This window comes from Mirounga leonina, unplaced genomic scaffold (assembly GCF_011800145.1).
Source record: "Mirounga leonina isolate KUSES-001 unplaced genomic scaffold, KU_Mleo_1.0 Mir_97, whole genome shotgun sequence".
NCBI lineage: Eukaryota > Metazoa > Chordata > Mammalia > Carnivora > Phocidae > Mirounga > Mirounga leonina.
In genome coordinates, this window is record NW_023270889.1 from 383,270 (window position 1) to 400,736 (window position 17,467).

Genomic DNA, 17,467 nt, shown 5'->3' on the forward strand with positions numbered 1-17,467 from the left:
ATTTGGCACTAAATACACCATGAAAAGGACACTTGTTTACAATATGAGAACCAAACAGGAAGTCAGAGGTCACCTTTACCTACCTCAACTGGGAATCTGGGAATGAGGCCTCGGGTGACTTCAAATTGTCCCTCTACACCCCACACTTGTTTGCACAGGACTGCAAATGAGCTCCCTGGATTGCTTTGGATGTTACACAGAAGTTTTACTGAGTGAATTTACAAATACAAACCCATGAATAATTGATCAACTTGGGGCGCCTGGGTGGCTCAGTCAGTTAAGCGTCTGCCTTCGGTTCAGGTCATGATCCCAGGATCAAGTCCTGCATTGGGCTCCCTGCTCAGCAGGGAGCTTGCTTCTCCCTCTCCCCATCACCACCCCCACACCCCCGCTTGGGCTCTCTCTCTCTCTCTCTCAAATAAATAAATAAAATCTTTTTTTTTTTAAGATTTTATTTATTTGACAGAGAGAGACAGCGAGAGAGGGAACACAAGCAGGGGGAGTGGGAGAGGGAAAAGCAGTCTTCTCGTGCAGCAGGACCCTGGGATCATGACCTGAGCTGAAGGCAAACGCTTAACGACTGAGCCACTCAGGCGCCCCTAAATAAATAAAATCTTTAAATAAAATTGATCAACTCTATTTTATCTCTATCTTCGAGACAAAGAAAGCAAAAAGCAAAGCGAGTTTGCAGCTCACAGAGTTCCGCTCACCTTGGCATGGGGAGGGAAGAGCAGAATGGCAGGGAGGGAGCCAAGAAGCCTGTGGTTCTACAGGGGCCTCACAAATGAGAATAAGATATAACTCAATTGTGACCACTTCAGCTTGAGCACCGAAATGCGGTGGGACAGTGGACATCTCAGTAAATGGCCAGCGCGAATAGATGACACCAAAACCCAGGAACTCTCTGCCCCAAACCCTTGCACTCTAAGTCCCCAGAACTTAGAAGCCACCTTGGGGAAAGCAATGGGGAACATGCTAAACCAAGACTAAATTTTCACCATCCTGTGGCAATGAGGCTCAACACAGGAGCGATTAAATTAATTTTGGGGACTGGCATGCACTCCCATTTCAGACATGAAGATTTATCCAACACTTTGCATTACTGAGCATTAGCTATGCTGTAGGAAAAAAAAAATTGCAGTAAAGCAATGCCGAAATCCTGTTCTTCTTCATCATTAAAGAAATAAATGCAGAGAACTGGAATAGGGTGTTTGCCAGAGGTCAAATGCGCTGAATTTGCAATTTGTGTTCCTGCTGAAAGCTGCCAATATGTGCGAGTATGTCTAATGCAATAATGGTTCACATAAAAGTATCCACCTTAATTATCCCCCCCATTTTCCCAAAAGCAAGTTTCTCGATTTGAGAAATGCACAACTATTGCTACCCTAGTTCAGGTAAGATTCCCGAAACTTCTCATTCCCTGACACGACACAAAAACCCTAACTCTTGTTTCTTTGCTTAAGGATTAGAAATGACTGCAAGGTCAGGTAATTAGCTGGCCTGGTTCTGGAGCCATTTGTGATTACCTTGGGTTTTCTTTTAACTCTGCAGAGTTAATATTTTAGCTCTGAGTTATAACAGCTCAGTTGACTGTAAGGTTAATCATTGAGCACTTTGCAAAATGCTTTAACTCTTCTAGTGATGGAGTAGCACGAAGCACTATGCTAGAGAGAAAAGGCTCAGGACAGGAAGTCACGAACTGTCTGTGACATCCCTTCGGCGATTCAGCAGGTCCCCTCAGCGCTCCACCCCCTTCTCCAACAGCTGCTGCAGGGCCCGGTTGTAAGCCAGCTTTGGCCACCTTTACTCAGGTGCATCTGGACAGTGCCTTGCCTGAGGGAACCCACACTCAGGTTGGGGTCAGCACTCACACAAGTGAGGTTAACACCCATGGGGCCACCCTTGGCCATGGAGATGGGAGCCAATGGATTAATCCCCCTTCTTGATCCCCTCAAATAAGAAAGTTCTGAGACGAACTCCATTAGGCTCCTCCTCAGAGGAGCCTGGTGAGATGGAGGACGGTCACCCAGAGCAAAGGCCAACTCTGCAATGTCTCTTATATTGGCTGGTTTGCTCCACTCCACCATTTCCTCACCTTCACACTCCAGAATCCTTTTCCAAATAAATTATGCATACAAACTTTCTCTGGGGCTCAGGTTTTAGGGGAATCTGGACCAAAATATGAACCATGTCTTTGGTTGGCTGGCTGGCTGGCTGGTTGGTTAGTTGGTTGGTAGGTTGGTGAGGTTTTGCCCCTAATCTAGCCTACTGCTACCCAGCTGTGTGACCTTGGGTTAATCGCTTTACCTCTCAGTAACACAGCCTCCGCAAAGGTACAGTGGGGATGGTAAAACAGAGTATTCGTCCCGCCAATATTACATGAGCATATTCCAGGAGCTATTCTAAGGACTGGTGCTATAGCAACAAATAGGAAAGATAATGTTCCTAACCTCAGGAAGCTTAGATGTTGCTTAGAGAGGCAGAAAATAAGCAATAAATGAATAAATAATATAGTTAGGTAACGACAAACACATCACAGAGGAGGGGCTATGTGACTCCAGAGTATAACGAAGCAAGGAATAAAACCAAGGCGATTTGGTATCTGGGTACCTCTTTCAAGCAGAGGACAGAGCCAGGGAGAAATCCCCTCAAGTGTTTCCTTCTCTAATCTGCCTTTGAGATTCTTGGAGAGATGTGTTGCTCACGCTTGAATGGAAAAGAAATGGCAATTTGGAGACATGAATTGTTTTGCTCTAAGTCACCCATGTTGCCCACAGAGCTGACATTCCTGTGTCCTTGGCTTATGCTCTGGCCACATCTTTTCTGAGCTAAGTGACTGAGGAGATGTGAAAATTCACCAGGGACGGAAACTTCAAAGGGAACCCAGCTGACACGAGAAAAACCACTCATGCATTCAAACAGACTCTAACTCGAAATAAAGCATCTTTTCCACTTGTGTGAGAGGTTTGCTCACAGGAGCTCATGCCTAACCTTCATTAAGACTCTTTCCTTAGTCCTTAATTATTTCTAATCAGATCATTTGTAACCTGAGCATTTGTATACATACTTTGGGATATTAAAAAACCAGAAGAGTTCAAAGAGGTTGTGCTCCACAAGTTACCCATCCTTGGACGTGGGGCAAGTTCCTCTCTGAGTTACCACAAATAAAATTTTGATGGTTTTTATAAGCCCAGTGGGAACAGAGGGAATGAACTAAATATAGACATTTGGTGTTTGATCCTTTTAAACGACCTCTACTCTGGGCATTTGGCAGGATATTAACATTGTGGGGGCACCTGGGTGGCTCAGTCGTTAAGCGTCTGCCTTCTGCTCAGCTCATGATCCCAGAGTCCTGGGATCGAGCCCCGCATCGGCCTCCCTGCTCAGGGGGAGCCTGCTCCCCCTGCTTGTACTCTCTCTCTCCGTCAAATAAGTAAATTCTTAAAAAACAAAACAAAAACTAACATTGTGTAAAGATTCACTTTAAGATCCTGTGAGGAAACAAGAGTTTAGAAATACTGAAACCACTCAGCAGTTAAGAAGAGGGGCGGGGATTTGAACCAGGACAACTTTTCCCACCATGCCTCGTTCCAGTCACCCACTTCAGGATAGAGCCAACTGCTAAAGATAGTAAGGTGGTGGGTTCAGCTTAACAGATATACACTCAGTTGGAAGCATTCTGACACAAAGAAGGAATTCTCTACTAGTGAATGTGGGTTCCACAGGCCCAGATGCACCCAGAAGTGAAGGCATGGGGTAGCAGCGATGGTGGGAGGAAGAGTTAGTTACCTTCAAATATAAGAGACAGAAGAAGCCAGGGGACAAAAATGTCCCCTGGGAACCAGTGGAGACTTTTCTTAAAAAAAAGAAAAGTCAGAAATATGCTGGGAAATATTTTGGCAACAAATCCTTGACACTTATTTGCAAAGCATTTGGAATTGTTAGGCCTGGACTAAAATGAAATAAATAGCTCTGAAATAAATAAGAAGAATTTCAATTTACTCAGATGATTGGATTCCTTGGGTAAACAATGTCTTGCTGATGATGATGAAAATCAAAATGGGCTTGATGAGGGAGCAGAAGGCTAGCTAAGGACAAAGCACAAGCTGACACCATGCAACCTCCCCCCTTTCCCCCACTCCTGGGTGGGATTTGTGTGACATTCCTCCAGGAAGCTCCCAACTCTCTTTTTGTTAATGCCTTACTAGAGGGAAAAACCTTAACTTGACAACGGCAAGGCCTCGAGTATCTTGTAGGTCCTCTTTAGCATATGAAAGTTCTTTTGAAAACCTCCCTTTTCCCTACCCCCAGTTCCCCAGTATATAGTCAGCCCCAGGGCAGCAGCTCTTTCTGCCCACGGGTCCTGTCCCCGAGCTTTAATAAAACCACCATTTTGCACCAAAGACGTCTCAAGAATTCTTTCTTGGTTGTCGGCTCCGGACCTCACCCCACCAAACCTCACCTATATTCCAAAACTACATCAGGCTCTGACACTGAACCTGACTTTATCATAAAATGCTTGATTCAAGCAGAATGCTATAGACATTTCTTTGCCAAGTTCATGTGAATTCAGGAGGTCTGGCCTGTATGCAAAGACAGAGCAGTATGATAATGCATTGCTTGTTATTTTTCACTCCATTTTTTAATGTGGTCTTCCATTCAGAGCAAGGACACTATGGTGGGGTAACACATCCATGTTTAACTGGACAGAGTTCAACTATTCATACTTTGAAAAGAAGGGGAGAGAGAGATTAATATTTTAAATAATACAGGTGACCCTATCTTCTCTCCCATTCATTGAGCCCACGTCCAGCAGTAAACATTAAAGAGGAGATGTTTCTGCAGATATATTTATATGTATCCATTGCTATGCAGGTCTGTGCACACAAAACAAGGCATACTGTATTTTATGTGTGAGATATTTATGAATAATAGAGACTCTATGATTATCACTTAGGCCGGGACTCTAGAATCTAAGCTTTAAACAAGGTGAGACTTCACTGTACTGTTTTAGAAGAGGAAGATGTTTTCTTTTTTTCTAATAGGAAAAAAAAAAGCTTGATTTGAGCCATCCACACACCCTCAGGGGTCCCCCTTTAACCAGGGACTGTTGGCTGGGATTCAGAGCTCAGTGTTGGTCATGAGACAAAATTAGATAACTAAATGAGCATATTTATTTGATTGATACAATTTGCCATCAACTTGATGTAAAGCTGCAGGAAATGTAAGCCGGGTTATGAAACCAAGAATCTCCTTTTATGCAACTAACATTTCTAAGTACCTGCTGTCCACAAGGCAGTGGGTTAGAAGCCATAAGGAAATAAACCCTAATGTTTTTACAAACTGTGTAGTTCATAAAATCTTGTAAAAGAGAAAGATAAATACACACTGAATTAGAATACAGGGGAGGCTGTAAACCGTCCTATAATAAATGTGATCAGGTAACATTGTGAACTGGAGTATAATTTTAAAATGCAATTTCCTTTCAATTATTCACAAATAGATTGGGCTTTGAAAGTTCTTTCTTGCAATAGTCTTGGCCTTTAATTGTTCTCATTAGGCTACCACTCAATTGTATTTGTATTCTATGTGATAGCTACCACCTTTTGGCCTATTCCATAATAATTACCCCTTCCTGCTGGCTAACAGAACTAAAATTTGGTTTAGGGATTTGCCTTTCCCAACCTCCCCAAACCCTCACTTTTCCAATCTCCTAGGCTCCTGGGGGCTCATGTGGCCTAATTCTGTCCAATGAGAAACAAGCAGAAGTCTATGGGAATTCTAGGAATGTTTTGCTTTCTTTATAATTTTTTTTTTAAAGATTTTATTTATTTATCTGACAGATAGAGAGAGAGAACAAGTAGGCAGAGAGACAGGCAGAGGGAGAGGGAGAAGCAGGCTCCCCGCTGAGCAGGGAGCCCGATGCGGGGCTCGAACCCAGGACCCTGGGATCATGACCTGAGCCGAAGGCAGCCACTTAACCAGCTGAGTCACCCAGGCGCCCCAGTTTTGCTTTCTTTAAAAGAGACATATGTTGAGGGGCGCCTGGGTGGCTCAGTTGGTTAAGCCACTGCCTTTGGCTCAGGTCATGATCCCAGGATCCTGGGATCGAGTCCAGCATCGGGCTCCTTGCTCAGCAGGAAGCCTGTTTCTCCCTCTGCCTGCCCCTCCCCCGGCTTCTGTTCTCTCTCTCTCCCTCTCTCTCTGACAAATAAATGAATAAAATCTTTTAAAAAAAAGAGAGAGAGAGAGAGACTTATGTTGAAGCCCCGATGTGACTACATTTGGAGATTAGGCCTTTAAGGAGGTAATTAAGGTTAAGTGAGATCATAAGGGTGGGGCCATAACCCATAGGACTGTGTTTTGTTTTGTTTTTAAGATTTTATTTATTTATTTGAGAGAGAGAAAGAGCACACAAGCAGGGGCAGAGGAAGATGGAGAAGCAGACTCCCAGGGAGTCTGATGAGGGACTCAATCCCAGGACCCCAGGATCATGACTTGAGCCAAGGGCAGACGCTTAATCAACTGAGTCACCCAGGTGCCCCAGGACTGGTGTCTTTATAAGTGGAGGAAGAGTCATGAGGAACATGTGTACTGAGGAAAGGCCACGTAAGGTCAGAGTGAGGGGAAGGCCAGGTAAGGACCAAGAAGTGAAGTCTCACCAGAAACCAACCCTGCAGTCCCTTGATCTTGGACTTCCAGCCTTCAAAAGTGTGAGAACATAATTTCTGTTGTTTAAGCCCCCAGGCTGTGGTATTCCGTTATGGCAGCCCAAGCAGATGACATGGGACCCAAGGGCACTGAAGTTCAGGGTATGTATGAGATGAACTATAGCCTCTGCCATCTCTCCCTGCTGGAGTTACCCACCTTGTCCATACCTCTATGTTCATCTACTTCATAAACTCTTACTTTGATCACTTTGTGGGTAGAGTCCCTGACCAAGTTGTTTGCCTGCAATTTAGAAGAAAGGGGGTCTTCTCCCCAAGAAGTGGATGGAAAGTTTCCAAGCAACTTTGATTTCCAAAGGGAGAAAGGGGGAAGGGAATTTTGAAGTTGGAACAGAAAAGGGCAGGCTCCTTTGTTTTTCCCAGAAATATTTATTTTGAGCACATATGATATGCCAGGCTGTGCTGAAGGTATAAGGGATGCAGTGAGTAAAACAGACCTGGCCTCTGCCCCTAGGAACATGTTGGGAAATTGTTCAGAGCAAAGAAAATGTGGAGGGAGTAATGGGAAGTAAAGCTTGAAGAGTAGGATGGGAACAGATTATGGGGAGTCTTGAACCCTGTCTAGGAATTTGTTCTTTATCCAATAGGTGAATGGGGAGCCCCTGAAGGTGACTGAACAGGACAGTGCCCTGGTCATAGCTGTCTTTTAGTAATATGAATCTGAAAGCTGTGTGTTGATTCAATTGAAATAGGAAGAGATTAGAGACCGGAGAGACAGTAAAGGGAAAAATACTAAAGCTCAGACAAGATGTAGTGAGAGTCTGAACCAAGGTAATATGAAAATTATACTATGTTTGCTGAGACCACCATACACTAATATCAACAGAAAACCTTAAGATATTTTCTCAGACTCATAGAAATATTACCATGTGTTAGCCTTTGAAAAGTTCCCTAAACACCGAACTCAATCTTTTTTTTATATACTTTTTTTTTTTTTAAGATTTTATTTATTTGACAGAGACACAGCGAGAGAGGGAACACAAGCAGGGGTAGTAGGAGAGGGAGAAGCAGGCCTCCCGCGGGAGCAGGGAGCCCGATACGGGGCTCGATCCCAGGACCCTGGGATCATGACCTGAGCCGAAGGCAGACGCCCAACGACTGAGCCACCCAGGCGCCCCCCAAACTCAATCTTCTAATATTAGAGGCAACAAAGGAGAGACTGGCCAGGACTAACACTGACATGAGCTGGGAAAGGGTGGCCACATTGCCCAAAGTACTTTAGAGCAATAAAACTCTCAATGTGTCAGGTTCAAAAGCCAAAAAATCTCCCACTGTTGTAATTAATTTCAGCAAATGATGATAAAGGAGAAGGGATTTAAGTTGGAAGACTGCAGGTCGAATCTCTATTCTGAGACCCTCTAGCTGCAGACAGGGTGGTCAAGGGGCCACAGACGGATGGGCTGGACTCCGGCTCCTCCATCTTCCCTAAAGCAAAGAAGAACTACTCTCCTGGCTGGGCAGCCCCCTTCTTCCAGAGTTCACCATTCAGATTTTGGTGCAAATGACCAATATTGACCCAACGGCTGCCATGAGCAGGCACTGCTCTTGGCTGTGGAAACATAAACTGAGCAAAATGTAAGATCCTGCTTCTCATGGGAGCTATCTGGCCATGAACAGACACAGAACATATCAAAACATAAAATAAATATATTGGCTGGGCCATAAAGATATCAAATAAGGTGGACTGATAGAGCACCCCACCAACTAGATATGAAAACACTCCCAGGCCAGGATCATGTTGTATTCTGATGTATAACCTCCCTTCCCAGGGTCCTAGAATAGTCCTGACTGGTGCTCTATAAATGCATATTGAGCATTGCTAGCATTGCTCTAGATGAATGACCCAACAGCAACCAAAGGACAGCAAAAGCCCCAAGAATTGAAGAGAGCCCCTCATTTCAAACCAGGAAGTTGAGGAAATGCCAACTCTTTATATATATAAACTAAGAAATCTCTAGGACATGTGGGGCTTTTTTTCCCCCTTAGGACACTTGCCACAGAATCATCCGGGATACTTATTAAAAATGCAGACTTCTGGGCCCCATCTCAAACCCAATGAATCAAAATAACAAGAGGAGAGGCCGGGAAGCTGCATTTTTAACAAGCTCCTAAGTAATGCTGATGCTACGTTACCGATCTAAAAAAAAAGAAAGAAAGAAAGAAAGAAAGAAAAAGTAAAATGCACAAGGGCCCCTTTTCATTGCAGTTGTAAATGTCTCCACAAACCATTCTTCAGAAAGCTCTTATGTATGAACTTCCTTTGCAAAACCTCCAGAACCCAGTCACAAGCTGATTTGTTTAGGGAAATGCACTGAAAGACAGAGCCCGCGTGATGGGAGCCTTCCATCAACAGATCCATTCATTCAAAAACTCTGACGTGTATGGACACTAGATGGCTTCAGTGGAAGTGCCTCCCTGTCTGGGGAGCTTAAGGTGAGACTTTCTGGAATATTCCCTACCTGTGAAGAGGGCATGGTAGTGGAGGCCCCTCTCCTTATCCTCATGGGAGCAGACATCAAATAAGTAGGCTTTAATGGGCCCATCAATGAAGTCAGCAGCAAAATCAAAGACAACTACACCTATCATCGTGATGGTTATGGCCCAAATCCGTTTCCTTCTTGGATCAGCAATCAAAGCTAAAAAGGAAATCAATATACATCATCTAAATCCCGCTTTAGAATGATTTGCATTTTTATTTCCATCAAAATGTCCTGTCATTAAATTTCTCCCTTTGCTTTTCCAAATAAAAATGGCTTCATTATTTTTTCAGGTTTTAAAAATTATACACGTGAATGCCAGAAAAGGTAGATCTATAGAGACAGAAAGTAGATTGAAGGGTTGCTTGGGCCTGGTAGGGAGGAGGGAATGGGGGATGACTGCTAATGGTTACTAGGTTTCTTTTTGGGGTGATAAAATATGGTGGAATTAGATAGTGGTGATGGTTGCACTACCTTGGGATATGCTAAAAGGCACTGAGTTGTATGAATTTGTATCACATCTCATTTTAAAAAGTTGTTTAAAAAATTATACACCATTGTAAACCATTCCAAGAATGTAGAAAAGCTGGGAAAATGCTTCATCCCAGCCCCCACCAATGGTCATTCTTCAGATACCCCTTTCTGTACGTACGCACTAACAGAAAAAGGTGTATACCTGTGCCCTAATGCAGTGCTTCTCAAACCTCAGCATCCTTAATCATCCCTTGGACAACTTGTTGAAACAGATTTACTGGGCTCTGTCTCCATAATTCTCCATGATTCTCCCACGAGTCTCTAGGAGTTCTGAGGTGGGGTTGGGCATTTGTCTCTCTAACAGCCCCCAGGGATGATGATGCCCTGGCTCTGAGGACGACGCTTGGAGGAGCACTAACTAATGGGATCAGGTTGGAACTGCTCATCTATAACCAGCTCTCCTTATTTCTTTGCATTTCAATTAATGGAGATCTGCTGCATAATTTTTAACAGCTGAATAATATTCACTCTGTGGACATGCCCGAATTCATTCACCCAATCTCCCATTAGAGAAAAAAGAATCTTTTCCCTTGCTTTCAGTTTCACTTAAGAATAATGTGCAATATATGCACATTTTTAAAGATTACTGCATAACAATAAGTGAAAAATAAGCCTACACTCCACTTTTTACTTCCAAAGTCCTTTAGTAGTCCCCCCTAGTGGCAACTATTCTTATCAGGGGGTTTTGTGATTATATTGCAGAAATAACCTACATTTGTGTGTTGATGCCCTCTTTTAAATACATACAAATGATAGCTGATTATCCTGCCTCATTATCATCCATTCTGCTAGCCTAAGAGTTAATGGTCCAGAAATGGGTGCTATTTTTGAGTTTAACAATTCTTTTTTCAATGAAACTTTTCATGTACTACCACCAGTTACTGATTAATTGGTGGCTGATTAATGTCAAGAAAAAGTGTTCACCATGAGGTTTGTTTTTGTCCAGAATTTGCAGTGCAAAAATGTCCCCTTGAGCTGACAGGCTGATGTCCTCCTCCCATTAAAAGACTCTATGTAATTCTATGAACAGAATTAGCTCTTATTTAGATATATAGGTAATTTATTATAAGTATTCATGGAATCATATGGCAAATGGTTAATTTGACAAAAATACTAACTAAAGCATAAGCTCAAAGAACACTGCAATTGATAAACATGTAAAAATATTTCATTTGATAAAAGAGATAAAAACTTATTCCTATTTTTAAATCCTCACAACAATAAAACAACAACAGCAATGCATCCTGATGTTTCTAAAAGTGAAGTGTCCCCAACCACGGAATTTGGGTCATTCCTAGGTGGAAGTTCATTGTAACCTAGGAGAGATAATCGGTTCTAATCAATTTCTAAGTAAGTGTCACATAAAGAAATCTGCCTTCTCCTCCTATTGAGTTGCATAATGGGCCCCTTTCCCCTGCCTGCCCACCTGTGCAGCCCACTGACCTGATACAACAGCGTCCCCGTTTAGGTACAGAGCCATGCCCGAGAGCATCAGGAGGCCCAGGGTGAGGATGTACGGTCTCCGCCGGCCCCACCTGGCCTGGCAGTGGTCGCTGGCTAATCCCACCACGGGCTGCAGCAGGAATCCCAGGGTGGGGCTGAGGAGCCACACCATGCTGTACAGACTCTTGGGCAGCCCCACGCTGAGCAGGACCGGGGTCACGTAGGCGGCCTCCACCGCGTAGCAAAACTCCCGGCCAAGCATGGCCATGCTGTGCATGATGAGATTGCTCGTGGGTCTTTTGGGTGGCTCCACAGGGTCAAAGGGGTCATCCGCAGCTGGGGACTTACAGGTATGAATGCCAAGCTGCCCAATGTTGCCGCCCATGGCCACAGGGTGAGGAACCTGCCTGCAAGCTCACCAACTTCTATGTGGCCCTCAGGCTTCTGGCCCGAGCTGGATTTGACGTGGAACCCGGCTGAGCGGCCAACAGAGATGGTGAAGCTGGGGGAGGGGCTCAAATTCTTTCATGCCTCTAAGATCACAAGTTATGATGAGAGGGAAGGGGGTGGGGTCAGGCAAGCAAAAGAGATTAGCTGCTGTGAGCCCTCTGGCTCCTTACAATGTTTGTCTAAAGGAATCTTTCTTTGTACAGTCTCTTTCTCCCTCTCTGTCTCCGTCACACACACACTTAAACACACACTCTATTACCTACAATCACATACACAGCTTTGAGACGGTGGAGCGGTATGACGCAGGTGTTAAGTCAAAATATGAAGGCATCAGTATCTCCTTCTAAACTTTTTCTAGATAGAAATATTCTGTTTTCCTGAACACAAGTTTCTATACACGCACCTCAAGAGTCAATTAGACTTAAAACCGTGGGAGGTTGCATCCTTTCTCTAATCTCTAGCTGTCTCATAGCACTGTGATATTTCCCTTCGTTGCACTTAACACACTTTATAATTGGATGGTTCTGTGTTTATTCTTTTTTTTTTTTAAAGATTTTATTTATTTATTTGACTGAGAGAGACAGCAAGAGAGGGAACACAGCAGGGCAAGTGGGAGAGGGAGAAGCAGGCTTCCCGTTGAGCAGGGAGCCTGATGTGGGGCTCGATCCCGGGACCCTGGGGATCATGACCTGAGCTGAAGTCAGGCGCTTAACAACTGAGCCACCCAGGCGCCCCAGTTTTGTGTTTATTCTATTTCTCCTGTTAGTCTTTGATCCCTTTAAGAGCAGTGATCAGGTTTATTTCCGTCTTTATGGTATCCCCGGCATCTCACATGATCTCTGACACCTAGTAGGTCCTCAATAAATATTTGCTAAAGGAATTATTGAGTGAATAAAGTGTATACACTACATTTTGTAGTATCAATCAACTGCCTGTTTGCTCAGGTCCATTCCGGGCTCCTCCTCACATGTTCTATATCATAAGAGACTACATTTCCCAGGTTCCCTTGCCCTCTGGCTTCTAGCTAGGTTGGGCCAATGGAAGGCATTGGTGGGAAGACTGGGAGCCGGAGGGAAATCATGTTATTTTCTTCCTTCTCCTTCTCCTTCCTGAGCTGTCCATGGCAGTGGCTGCATTTCCACAGTGGGTCCAGCTTCCACCAGGCAACCTTAAATTCTGGGTCCTGCTAACACTGTCTTTCCCATTATCCCCTGCAGCCATACGAGTGGCCCTGGCTTCCCTGTTGTGGTTCATATCTGGATTGCCTGCCTCACTGTCCCCTGGGCTTCTCAGCTCTTTTATCACCAATGAAATTCTCTATATTACATTTCCTGACTGATTGATTGATATTTCACCCATCCCCACCTGCCTCCCCTCTGGCAACCACCAGTTTGTTCTCTGTATTTAAGAGTCTGTTTTTTTGTCTCCTTTTTTCTTTCCTTTGTTTCTTAAATCCCACATATGAGTGAAACCATGGCATTTATCTTTCTCTGACCTTTTCACTTAGCATTATACCCTTTAGGTCCATCCACGTGGTCATAAATGGTAAGAGTTCATCTTTTTTTATGAGGAATAGTCCATTGTATATATACACCACATCTTCTTATCCATTCATTATGGGTGGACAGTTGGGTTGCTTCCTTATCTTGGCTATTATAAATTTTGCTGCAAGAAACATAGGGATGCATGTATCTTTTCAAATTAGTGTTTTTTGTTTTCTTTGGGCAAATACCCAGTAGTGGAATTACTGGATCATAAGGTAATTTTATTTTTAATTTTTGGAGGAACCTCCATACTGTTTTCCCCAGTGGCTGCACCAGCTTATATTCCCACCAACAGTGCAGGAGGATTCCTTTTTCTCCACATACTTGCCAACACTTGTTTTTTATTGTTTTTTTATTTTAGTCATTCTGACAACCATAAGGTGATTATCTCATTGTGGTTTTGATTTGTATTTCCTTGATGATTAGTAATGTTAAGGATCTTTTCATCTTTCTGTTGGCCATCTGTATGTCTTCTTTGGGAAAATGTCTATTCAGGTCCTCTGCCCATTTTTAATTGGATTGTTTGTTTTTTTGGTGTTGAGTTGTATAAATTCTTTACTTATTTTGGATATTAACCCCTTATCAGATATATCATTTGCAAATATCTTCTCCCATTCAATTGGTTGTCCTTTTGTTCTGTTGATGGTTTCCTTTGCTGTTGAAAAGCTTTTTATTTTGGTGTAGTTCTACTAGTTTAATTTTGCTTTTGTTTTCCTTGCCAGAGGAGACATATCTAGAAAAATGTTTCTACAGCCGATGTCAAAGAAATTACTACCCATGTTTTCTCCTAGGAATTTTATGGTTTCAGCTTTCACCACGTAGGTCTTTAATCCATTTTGAATTTATTTTTGTTTATGGTGTAAGAATAAATTTCCTCTGTTTTAAAGACCCTGCATGGGTCATATTTTCTTTGTTGGACCCTGAGTTCCAGTGAAAAGTCTCTGGGGCAAGAGGAACACAATCTTATGGGAAGGGCCCTAAAAATGGTTTAAGAGCAAGACTCAGAGTCAGAATATTAAAATTTAAATTCTGGATCTGCCTCTTCTTAGCAGTACCTTCCTGGGCAAATCACTCAAACTGGTGGTTCCCAAACTGTGTGCTAAGATGCCCCAGCACACCACATTGAACTCAGAGGGGTGCCTCAGGATATTTAAAATTTCAAAGATAGTAAACAGAGTGAAACTCAACATCTGTCAGACACCACATGAACTGCCAGTGAGGTATCTCACACTTTCAACCTAAGACTGCACTCTAATCCTTTCAATGAAGCCAATAGTATATGAAAACAAATGTGGAACAGAAAATGGGGGTAGTGGTGTCCAATCCAATTTTGAGGCATGAGAAGCTGCACAGTGGCCAACACATGTATGACCCACAAGTGTGTTAAAAATGAAATAAAAATTAAAATGCTTTCTCTCAATTTATGTGTATTATATTTTTTCAAACAGTGAATTAGCTGTTGGGGCATAAATATTTAAGTTGTTGGGACCTAATTATTTATAAATGGAATAACTAGATACTTCTTTTGGCCTAGGGGAACCATGAACAAATTATTCAGACACAAAGGGAGATGTGAACGAAGGTTTAAAACCATCTGAGCCTTGCATTCTCATCTGTACAATGAAGAAACTTGCCCCACCTATCCCTGTGATTGTTGAAGAGAGACTGGGATACTGTATGTAATGGATGTTTTTTGCTGCCTACCCAACGTCCATTCTCCACTCTTTCCATCCTGATAGGACCTGGATTAGATTCCAGAATCCACCCCTTCCTCACACACCCATGTGCTTCCAGCTAGCTGAGTCCAGGGGCGCTCTAGGAGCAGGCTGGTTTTATCTAAGGACAACCCTACCTTCTCTGATAAAGACTGGCGTAGGACTGGCCTATGCCTTAACTCCATCAAAAGAGACACAAGACAAGATTTGCTGATGGTTCCCGAGACCATCTCTTCTTCTGGATGTCCCTGTGTGTGGATATGAGATCTAGAGCTTGTTACCAGGCTGAGGATAAAGTGAACATATGGAGGATGGCAACTTGACAAGCCACAAGAATGCAGGGAAATAGGGTCTGGGTGACTGGATTCAGGCAACCCTAAAATCCTTCTGGATTCGAGGTGAGTCAAAACATTTCATATTTTGGATACTGTTGCTGCCAGTTGAAGGCATCCTGATGTGACATAGGTAAAAGTATTTTGCAAATTATAAAGTACAATGTAATTGTGACTGAAGCCAAGAATGTGCTTGGAGGAGTGATGTGAATACAAAGAGGCCTGGATACAGCCAGTCATCTTGTTCCATGTGATTTATTTATCACCATACAGTTGGTAGCATCTCATCACTTCCTACATTGTAGGATAAAGAGAAAGTGCAAATCAGTGTATATTCAACTATACATTCAAGAATAAAATTCCTATTTACTCAAGAATATAATTTGTCTTTCATTAGAATTTGCCATTTTCAATTTCCTGCTTCTCCTCCATCCTCCTTATAGCCTCCTATGTTCTTTTCACCTGCCCCCTTGCCTATTCCTAAGTCTACAGTTTGTCAAAAGATAACAAAAGAGAAGTGTAGCATTTTCTGCACAAGGTCTTAGACTCTTCAGAAGAAAAGTATGGGTCACTAACAAAGGCTATTATTAACCTTATTTACATACCTGTATTCCTTAAAAAGTTTATACCCTACAAAAACTAATTTTTCATTCAACATTTGATATGAAGTAAATTAATCACAGAAATCAGTATTTTGAGCTAGCCCATCTGTTTATTTGCAGATTTTTGCCAACTGGCTCTTATCCTTTCCCTCATCAACCCTTCAACAGTTATTTTTTGAGTACCTATTATGACAGTAACAAAGGGAAAAAGACTTGGTTCATATCCATTAGGACAGTGCTACTCAAAGTGTGGGCTTTGAACCAGCAGCATGATAATCACCTGGAAGCTTGGCAAAAATGCAAATTCATGGGTCTGGCCCTAGACATACTGCATGAGAATCTCTAGGGTGGGCCTAGGAATCTGTATTTTAACAGTATCTCCAGATGATTCTTCTGTGTGCTAGAGCAACTACTCTAGGAGCTTATGACCTAGTGAAGAGTTCTGTAAACTACATTAAAAGCAATGACTATCCTTGGAGATATGTACAAAGTGCAATGGAAACATAGGAAGGGCCCCTTAGAACTAAAACTTACTGAGCACTTAGGATATTCCAGGCATATGATAGGCCTTGTCTTAGCACAGTGATTGAGTGATATTTGAACGCAAGACCTTTCTGACTCCAAATTTCACAATCACTGTATAAAACTGCCCTAGGGCTGAAAGTTTTGCAAAGAAGGCTGTGTTTGAGCCAAGTCTCAATTTGCTAAATCAACAACCTGGAGCAAAAGGGACTAGGAGTATTGTTAGTCCTGCTAAATGTTACAGTACGGAAAGGAATGGAAGCAAGAGAGACCATCACATAATTAGGAACTTAAGGCAGTCCAATGTAAAGTGCCGGGGAGCAGCGAGTGTGGATGGGACTAGACAGCTAGGGAGAAGTCTTGTTATAAATAAAGGGTTGATATGCCATATAAATGGATTTATATTTTGTTATATAGAAAAAAGAGAGGACCATTGAGGAATTTTACAGGACTGAAAGACCAGTTTGGTGTGATAAAGATTACCAGTAGAGTAACATGATACAAAAAAAATGAAGGCAATAATACTGGAGGTCAAAAGTCAGGTAGGCAAGCTGAGCAGTAGGCCGTGGTGGAGATAATAGGGGCCTGAATGAAGGCACAAAGGGTGTTGGGCAGAGGGGACTGGTACGGAGCTAGGAAGATGGAACTGACAGCACTTCACTATTGAGATTCACTTCTTTAATAAATATTTACAAAGTTTCCACTATGGGCCAGGTGCTGTTCTTGGAACTGGGGATTTAGCAGTGACTAAAACCCACAAAGTCCTTCATAAAGCTTTCATTCTAGTGTGCCTTGGTTAAGAGGGCTGGGGCTATTCAGTATAATGTCAGTAATGATACATGACGTGAAGGAAAACAAAACGGGTGAGGTGAGAGTGAGTGATGAAGTGGCTGCCATTCTAGGGAGGGGTCAGGAAAGGGTGCTCCATAAGGTGACATTTGGGCAGTGGCCTGAATAAAGTGAGGGATAAGCCATGGATCTACTGGGACAGAGGTGGACATGATGGGAATGGAGGCTGGAGACTGGTAAGTTGAGGAAGAGTCTAGAAGGACTTCCAAAAAGATGGCAATTTACTGAGAAAGAGATGTGGGTGGGTGATGTTAAGAGGCAGCCACAAAGA

The 17,467-nt window shown here is 42.9% G+C and overlaps 1 protein-coding gene across 1 annotated transcript in view; it reads right to left on the reverse strand.

The window, feature by feature from the left end:
- The window catches only part of LOC118006497 (membrane-associated transporter protein-like), a 35,129-nt gene extending 22,962 nt beyond the window's left edge, over nucleotides 1–12,167 (reverse strand). The window contains exons 1-2 of the mRNA XM_034999180.1: nucleotides 11,183–12,167; nucleotides 9,188–9,364 (exon numbers count right to left, since the gene is read on the reverse strand). Of these exons, the coding sequence (XP_034855071.1) occupies nucleotides 9,188–9,364; nucleotides 11,183–11,567 (562 nt within the window). The 5' untranslated portion in view covers nucleotides 11,568–12,167. The remainder of the gene's footprint in view (nucleotides 1–9,187; nucleotides 9,365–11,182) is intronic.
- Nucleotides 12,168–17,467: the final 5,300 nt, after the last annotated feature.